Raw genomic sequence first — 9,469 nt, 5'->3', positions numbered from 1 at the left:
TATTTCATTCCTTGAGTTACTATTATGATATATCTCTCTTACTTGACAAGATTGCTTATTTTATTTTTCTAGATTTCCTAAAGACAAGGACACTTTGTGTGCTTTCACTTATGCGAAACATATGTATAGGAAAAATATCGCGGTAAGAGAGGTGTTTTCCTCATATGTTAAGCTTTTCTTTCCCTGTGTGTCCCTGTCAGTTTCGACAATATCTTTTAGTTTTTGCATTAGTTATCATCCTGACTGTGTCTTTGTTATACCTTTGAATCTGTTGAAAACTTTGTTGATCAAATAATCTTTTTCCGGTTTTGTTTTTCGTTCTTACAGATCGCAGCTTATCATATGATCGATTCTGTTTAAATTTGTTTTGGCAGATATTAATATTTTATAATGTTTGAAACCCTTTTGCTAACTATCAACTTCTGAATTGGTTCTATAACTGTTGCAGTAAGTATGTACAAGGTTATTGGAGCTAAACCAGTGGTTATTCTCGATAAACACGGGTCGGCATCTTAAATATATATACCATGTAAAACTGTTTCTGTACCCGTAAATATCCAATTTAAAATCTTGTATACCATTTTGCTATTCTTTCTCATACATTGATAGCATTCTCTCTCCAGTACCAAATAATGTTTTATATTTTTAAAAATTTTGCAGACATTACAGTGTTTAGATTGATGCCTTTTCACTCATTTTCTCGCAATAAAAGATACACTGTTTAATCAGTAACAGATTTGTCAGGGAAAATTACATGTTCTATCAGGTAGACGAATGTGAACTGACTAAACAAAACTGGAATGATCAACTTTATAACTTTTCTTCAGTATCAATTTCTGATGGTGGACTAATTGCAAACCTAAATATATTTTTCAGAAGTGTGAATGATCAACAGTAAGACCGTAATTTAATGCTGCATGGTAAATTAACTGATAATATTTGCTATTTTGTATGCTCGACATCTTTGTATTTATGAACCGAACAATTGGGAAAACATTAACGCACATATACAATGCTGTTAAAATCCCTTTGTGTTTAATAATGTTGGGTTCCAACTCACTCCATTATGCATCAAAATTATCCCCATTTGATGTTTTTATTGTTGTTATTGTTGATGTGTCATAATTTGTTACCTTCATTGTGTTGTCATGTTTTTAATGTCGTTGCTTTTGTTCATTAAAAATTAAGACACTATTTCAGATTTTATAATAAAGGAAAATGCGTCACATTTATCATTTCTCTGTGTCATGATATATTGCGTGATATCAACTGATTATCAAATTATCTGCCGTGGTGACGCGACGGTTCAAGGCCCCTTGTGGCAATGTTCTTCACTCCAGTCCCTACCGAGGCTATAGAGAACAAACTTTGAGTTCTCAAACTCCTCCTCACCCCTCACCCTCCTAAATATACATTTTGCGAAGAATTGCCAGAGTTACACTAAGGTGAAGATGAAATACTATGAAAATTTCAGTTGCAAAGAAATATATAAATAGAAATAAAAAGTTCCCGACAGAAGCTGTTAGGAACAATTGCCATCTCCTAGGCCCCCCAACCTCTTTTAACCGCCACTGGGTAACAATCGTCGTAAAATGCTATGCAGATAAATATTTTAGTCATACTCTGAAATAAAAACACAAAAGCTGCGGAAAACAGACTCATGCAAACAAGGTACAAAAAGAACGAGGAAAGCAAAAATAAATTAATAGTATTTTAATCTTTGGACTTCCTTGAATATCGTTAGATACCATCCGTAATGGTATTTTGTCTAGAAATAAAACCAATATCATAAACAAAGTTATCAGTCAAGCTGATGTTGTTAAGGGAAATGTTATCGATCATTTCAGTTACTATTCTTTAGATGAACTGCATTTCTTTCGTGACATCGAAGTTCACATTATTGATGTCAAGTAATCAAACCTTTTGGGCTCAATCGGAATATTCTTTAAACGTTTGTTGTCAAACGTCATGGTTTTACGCTGTGACCCTTCTCTTTTATATTTGATTCTTTGTGGAGATTAGATCCTTATGTATTTTCTTACTTTTCTTCTTTTCGTTTCTTTTTTTTCCTGCACGAAATGGGGCAATTTTTCAAATAGCTTTTGATACCAATTCTGATTTTCATTGTTACTTTATTGTGAGTTGATATTATATCCGATGGAGCAACACTTTCTTTTCTTACTTATGCGGTGTATTTGTGCCATAAATATAATGATTTTACCGCCGACAACGCCTGACGCCCGTGCACCCCACGATTCGCATTGATTATGCGAAAGAATAGTTTCGCTGAATGAAATGTTCTGCGATGATTAAACATAGATCAACTCATGTGAAAATTTACCATGCTGTGAGAACAGGATTTTCGGTTGCAATTAAACCTTGTAGTTTTCTGAATAAATCCCGTACATGCTCGCTTGCGGGTATACCAACTCGCTAATCTATATCTCCTGTTTTGTTCAGTTATGCTTATATATACGTATGCACCAATAAATATAAAGCTGTTGTTTTATGTGCTGTATAGTAGTGATGAAGCCTTATAAATACAGCCTGGCCAGGCCATTCTAATGGAGCCCACCCCGTAAGCCGTTGGAACTAGCATCTATCTTGGTGTGGTCGTCACCTGGATCGTCACCTGCGTCGTCAGCGGCGTCACGCTGGAAAATACAAATTCTAAATAAAAAGGCAGGACTTTATTTTCCTCGCCATATATTTTTAACCAGTGTGGTTGGGAACATTCATCAATATGATTAAGTATTTCTGATATGCCTGATGCAATCAACTCCAACGACATGTACAAATGATTGGGAAAAATATGGCTTTCGGATTAGTACTAGTCATACTAATTCTTTTCTGTCACTTCCATACAGTGGATCCTGTTTTGGCCGGTAAGTTACTTTGTACTGTAGTATTAGTTGTATTAATTCTTTTCTGTCACTTCCATACAGTGGATCATGTTTTGGCTGGTAAATCTACCTTGTACTGTAATATTAGCTGTGTTAATTCTTTTCTGTCACTTCCATACAGTGGATCATGTTTTGGCTGGTAAATCTACCTTGTACTGTAGTATTAGTTGTATTAATTTTTTTCTGTCACTTCCATACAGTGGATCATGTTTTGGTCGGTAAATTTACTTTGTACTGTAGTATTAGTTGCATTAATTCTTTTCTGTCACTTCCATACAGTGGATCATGTTTTTGCCGGTAAAGTTACCTTGTACTGTAGTATCAACCATTTCTGAACAGTTGTTCCTCTTTTTAGCTGTTAGCTTACCTTCTAGGGGAGTGTCTGTCTATTCCGGACGATGTTTCCTTTTTAAACTATTAAACCATGTATACCTAAATTGTATAATTTGTACCTATATTTACCAAAAATTACAATTATACAGCACTTTCAAATTTCATGCGATACGACAAAATTAGTTGTTTTTATGCAAGGAGAAACATAAATAAGAAAATAACGTTGTACACGAAATGCTTTGCTGGGAACAATAAATGTTATGTATGTATGTATGTATGTATGTACATAGTGTAATATAAATAGGAGGAAAAAGAAACTGTCAAGAAACACGAAATGAGAGATAGAGAGAGATTATCTGAGATTATCAGATTATCTAAAGATTACAAGTCCTTGTCCATGGAGTAACAAAAGAGAAGTGAACTATCAACGATGTGAATACAAAAGGCTTTAGATACACCATTTCACTTATGACAGTAGCCAAATGTTGGAAATCGAAATCATTCTATGTAGATACACAGACCTACATTCAGTTTCGAATTCGTTCATAGTTCCGCAAACAAATATGCCTAAAATTGTCACTATTATTTTATTTGTATTTGTAATTAAATGTTGATAGCTTAAGGTACTGGGAGGCATGTAATAATATTTCATTTCAAATTCAATCTAGCCTACCTAAAACAGTCACATTCAAAAAGGTAATGGATATTTGGTACATGTTATTTCTTTATATGGAATTTTATTCCATCGACCAGTTTCAAGAGGCAAATTATGGTCTGACATCCTTGATTTCAGTATATTTTACTATTCTTTTAAAAAAAGGAAATTTGATTAAATATTCTTCCGATTGGATATCCGTATTATATATTTTAAAACTGCGTCCTCTTGACATTTTTTCTACAACGTATGATCAGTTAATATATACTTCCTTATGGCATTAATGTTATAATTTCTATTATTTTACCATACATCATATTATAACAAACAAAGGGGTCACATGACCGTGCGATGTCTAACTCTGACGTGAATCTGGCTAGGAGTCATAATTTTCCCTTGATTCCAAAGATTCCCATACAACTACTGTTGTAAACTGGAAAATCCAACGTGACCATTTTATACAAATTTTTACTCTAATTCATACATGACCACAAATCTCACAACTTCCCAACTGTATATCAGCTGCACAACTGCATGGTTTCTCATCATTAACTTTCCGTAACGTACCGTCATGATTTCACGCCTTAAACTATATAATTCAACCACCTAATGCAGATAATTATTTTACTACGCCACCTTAAGCCAGTCATATTATGGTTTAAAGCCACATTATGCCTGTAACGTTGCAACATTACTACTACCACATCAACGATAAACGGCGCCTGCCGACGGTGGAACAGTCCCTTTTCGCATATACCAGTATATAATGTACCAGTCTCCAATCATAAATACTGCACCTGTAGTCAAACAATCAATTTACACAACAAGATTTTAATACCGAACTCCAGGGACACTCATGCGGCTCTGACCTTAATTCACCAAAAGTGTATCATAGCATCATGGAAACTCACTATCACTTCACTCCTTGACGTTCACTCCTAGTAATTGGTTAATTATTTCGGTCTGAGGAATATTTCTCGAGTACCGACTTGTCATAATCAAACAAGTAATCACAAACATATAAACAAAATCCTTAAAAAGGAGCGCTATAAAAAAAACACATACACCAAAATTTATTACACTATGTTCGCACTCTTTGAAGAAGTGTCTTTATGCATTATTCAGCTATGATCAAAAGGAACAAATACAACATCGTTCTAGTTACCATACTTGACAATTAATCTTTTTCTTTTCATTTATGAATGACAGATAGTTTGTCAAATGCTTAGTGATACTGAGGCATGTCGGCCTAATTGTGCTTGTATATATATATATATATATATATATATATATATATATATATATATATATATATATATATATATATATATATATATATATATATATATATATATATATATATATATATATATATATATATATATATATGTATATATATATGTATATATATATATATATATATATATATATATGTATATATATATGTATATATATATATATATATATATATATATATATATATATATATATATATATATATATATATATATATATATATATATATATATATATATATATATATATATATATATATATATATATATATATATATATATATATATATATATACTGGAACACTTTTGTGTAAATTTGTTATTTCCCTCAGAAAATTAGAATGCAATTTTTATATTAGGCCGAGATTTTCATAGTCCATATTTCACCCCCATAAGTAAGAATTGGTACACTGTCTTGGTCAAATAATTTTAACTGTAAATCTAAAGTCAGTACTGTTGAAAACAAGTTAAACCATCTCGGATTTTTATTTCGTTTTTGGCTGAGAGAACATTATCATATGCATAAAAATGAATCAAAACAACGAGCAACATTTCAACATCATCGCGTAACAAATTGCCTTGTGTTCCTTCACTGTTATTATTAAATCAAAATAATTTCAAATCATTAACAAATCACTAAAACTGAACACGAGAAAGATTTTCCTTTTATCGAATACCATTATTACAAGCCAGAAAGCTATTTGTTCGCCATTAAAAGTAATACAAGATTTTGTATCCTGGTACATACTATAAATCGTTAAAGGAACCATTTCCATCAATGTTGTATTTAATTAGGTTTTGCCAAAGACCAACTCTCCATGCTGAATGAAATACTTTTAAAAGTCAGCAAAACAACAAAATAACATCTTTTTCCTTATTTTCGGGATGTCAATTAGAAAATGCCAAACAAAAATATTACCAGCTGTTGAGCACCTGTCACTAAATCATGCCTGATTGTTTTCTAGAATACCAGAATTATCGATACAATCTGTTAATATATTATTTAAGATTGACGTAAGCAAGTTTCCTGAACGACTTACAATATTTAATGGACTGTAATATTTTAGTTTATTTTGACTTTCAGTACCATTGTAAATAGGTCGTATAATCCCCATCCTGGTATTATTCCCTAATCAAGAATTAAATTGAAAGGATGTAGAGGAGGCAATGTATTTAAAGCTACTTTTATATACTTATTCCGTTATTTGACAAAAGCTTTACATTTTTACAGTTTCTTACAGTCCTGGCATGGGTATTTGACCGAGCACTTTCGCTGATCATGTTATTGTCAGTAGTAGGATCACCTGATTGTGATGAATCAAATAAAAGCTTTAACAAAGAACCATTATTTTCGCGAAGCCAAAAGTACAAATACATGAGATCTGCCCCACAATATGAAAAACAAATATATGAGTAATTAATTCAGAACAAGCAAATCTTGTTTTCCTTTTAGGCTCACGTTTACTGTCTAGCAATATCTATAATACATTGAAGTGTGCGTGTGTGCTTTGGATTTTTAAGGTAGCTTTAACAATTTTGCAGTCATATCGCTACGATGTCTGCATTGTGACAGTTTATAGTGATGTCTAGCACTGAGGCATCATGCGGTAGACATGTAGCATGATGTCCCACCTAGTCACATTATCCTGACACCAGGCCGACCAGTCCTAACACTAACCTCTTAATGCTGAGCGCCAAGCGAGGCAGCTGTTTGTACCATTTTTGTAAGTCTTTGGTATGACTCGGCCGGTGATCGAACCCACAACCTTCCGCATCCGAGGCGGACGTTCTAGCCATTAGGCCACCGGAGCGATTGATATATTGAAGTAAGAGATTTCTGACGATATACGGCCCGATTATGTCAGCATTTTGCCATTTATGTTCTGATGTGTTTTGTGTATATTAGCACCGAAAATATCAGTGGTAACATAATTCTCTTTCCATTAGGCAAAAAGGCACATATACAAAAAAGAATATAAAAATCAAAGGAGGACTCAAGAAAGAGTATCGATGGATTTGAACCTGGCTATCTTGCATGACGGGTGACCATGCTTACCACCAGACCAAGCGTGTAACAAAATGCCTGATTAAACAGTTTGGTCATAATGTTATCAACGTCCATTGACCGCCGGTGGGAAAAAAATAGTTTTTAGAAACTCTTCAGTCAGTTATAAAAGCTATTTCTATTACAAAATTCATCAATTTACGAACTAACAAAATATACAATTATATATCATTATGCATAGAGCGAGTTTAAAATATTTCCAGGCAATTTTAATGATACGGGTTTTTTAATATACTCTGTGGCTTCCATGTATTCCATCCTGCCGCATAGTTAAAAGAAATACATTATTTATGGACATTTTTCAAAGTAAGAAATCTGTCTCGTGTCAACAAGGGACAAAGCTTCTAGGACTAGACTTGATATAGATATTAAAACAATTAAATGTGCCGTTCTGGTAAATATATTTAGTATAAATATGCCCTAATTTTTCTTACTTCTATATGCAAAAGGATATTGCCATCCTGAATAATGTAGTTTAAATGCTGTTTGCCTTGTATTGATATTTCACGTACCCTTTGCCTTGTATTGATATTTCACGTACCCTTTGCCTTGTATTTAAATTACATATATTGATGTGTTGTAACAAGTGTAGATAGGTTGATTTTGGTTGAAACAAAGTCTATTTTCTACCAAAAAATATTAATGAAAGAAAGTAAATGATATAGTAAACACAATTTCTTGTGCAGATTGTCTTGCTTTGAACTATGAACTGGTGGGAGATAACTCATGCATGTCTGCAGGCGTGAGGCAACCTGCAAACACACTTGAGGGAGCCGTGATGAAGTTCTACTGCCAGTCGCTGCTGATCAGGACCCCAACCGGCATTGACTACTGTCCCATCAAAGTGTGCCAAAACAATGGCACGTGGTCTAATGCCAGGCTTTCGTGCAGTAGTAAGTGTTATGGAAATTAATACGTTTTACGTCTTTGTTCCTCTGAACTTTTGTTGACCTATTGGCATCGTCTTATTACTTTATAAATCTATCCCAAACTTTCAGAAAATGCTTAGTATGACATTCATTACTGGGTATAAAAGCAATTAACTTTGAAAATACATTTAATTTGTTGCTGACGGGATAAACATTGAAATCTTTTTATACACACTGTGGATATAAAACTCGATAACTATTGTTCTATGATAATATCCTTATACCTATATTTCGATATATGCATTTAATAAGGGGCACTAAAATGCTGTTAACACCATGAAGCGAAATAAAACTAGCATATATAACTTTTATGAATGTCGTATTTCAAAAACGGTTAGTTCTTTTGATATGTTTGATATATTAAGCAACAATTCATCGATATAGACCTACGTAGGGGAAAAAAAAATAGAAGATACAAATTCACATCTATCGGCCGTCCCTCATATATATCTTTTTGAAATTCTGAAACTGATTAAATTAAACTTTTTCAAGATTTGGAATGCTTCAACTCCAGCAGTCAGCTATACATTGGGCGGCGTACTTGCACTTCGACTGGAAAAACGTGTCAATCATGGAACAGTCAACAGCCACACACACACAATTACACCCAAGCCGCGGATTTTCCAGACAACAGCGTTATTGGTGCCAAATATTACTGTCGGGATCCAAAAGGGTCCAGAGGGCAACCCTGGTGCTACACCACAGATCCGCAAGTCGAGTTCGAATTTTGTGATGTGCCATCTTGTAGCAGTAAGATCATCTGATCCTTTTTCTCCTCGTCATCCTTCCTCTTCTCGTCACTCCATTCACCTCGTCATCGTTCATTTTCTCCTCGTCATCCTTCTTCATCTCCTCTTCCTTTCTTTCCTTCTTTCTGGATATAATCGTACTAATCCAATATTCTTCTGCTCGAAAGGGAAATCAATATTCATTATTCGTACTTGAAACCATGAGCGGATTTAAAAAAATCAATTCCATCCATGTACAGATAGCTGCCTGCACACAAGTACCCGGTAACTGTTGCCAGGTTGAGAGTTCGTGCACCTATTGATATCATTAATGATATATCGATAATTCTGGTACTGAGGACCATCTACACAATACTGGATGGGCTGAGGGTAAAAGGAAGTACCTACAGCCATTAAAAGAGGGGGAAAATGATGACTATCTCATGCATTCAAATACTATATTTACCATAGCATCGATCATCTATTTTTGTCCTCTTTAGTTCCTTCCCGTCTTCCATTCTTTTTTATTTTCTTTATTATCATTTTTTTGTTTGCTTTCCT

The 9,469-nt window shown here is 33.7% G+C and overlaps 1 protein-coding gene across 1 annotated transcript in view; it reads left to right on the top strand.

The window, feature by feature from the left end:
• Window positions 1-2,598: 2,598 nt before the first annotated feature.
• Window positions 2,599-9,469, top strand: part of LOC149803399 (plasminogen-like) — a 28,740-nt gene continuing 21,869 nt past the window's right edge. The window contains exons 1-3 of the mRNA XM_089951403.1: window positions 2,599-2,885; window positions 7,938-8,144; window positions 8,673-8,930. Of these exons, the coding sequence (XP_089807529.1) occupies window positions 2,798-2,885; window positions 7,938-8,144; window positions 8,673-8,930 (553 nt within the window). The 5' untranslated portion in view covers window positions 2,599-2,797. The remainder of the gene's footprint in view (window positions 2,886-7,937; window positions 8,145-8,672; window positions 8,931-9,469) is intronic.

Source organism: Sinohyriopsis cumingii, chromosome 3, assembly GCF_028554795.1.
Source record: "Sinohyriopsis cumingii isolate HCF-2022 chromosome 3, ASM2855479v2, whole genome shotgun sequence".
NCBI classification, from domain to species: Eukaryota; Metazoa; Mollusca; class Bivalvia; order Unionida; family Unionidae; genus Sinohyriopsis; species Sinohyriopsis cumingii.
Note: the sequence above shows the minus strand (reverse complement) of the source record. Positions and strands in the feature narration are given on the sequence as shown.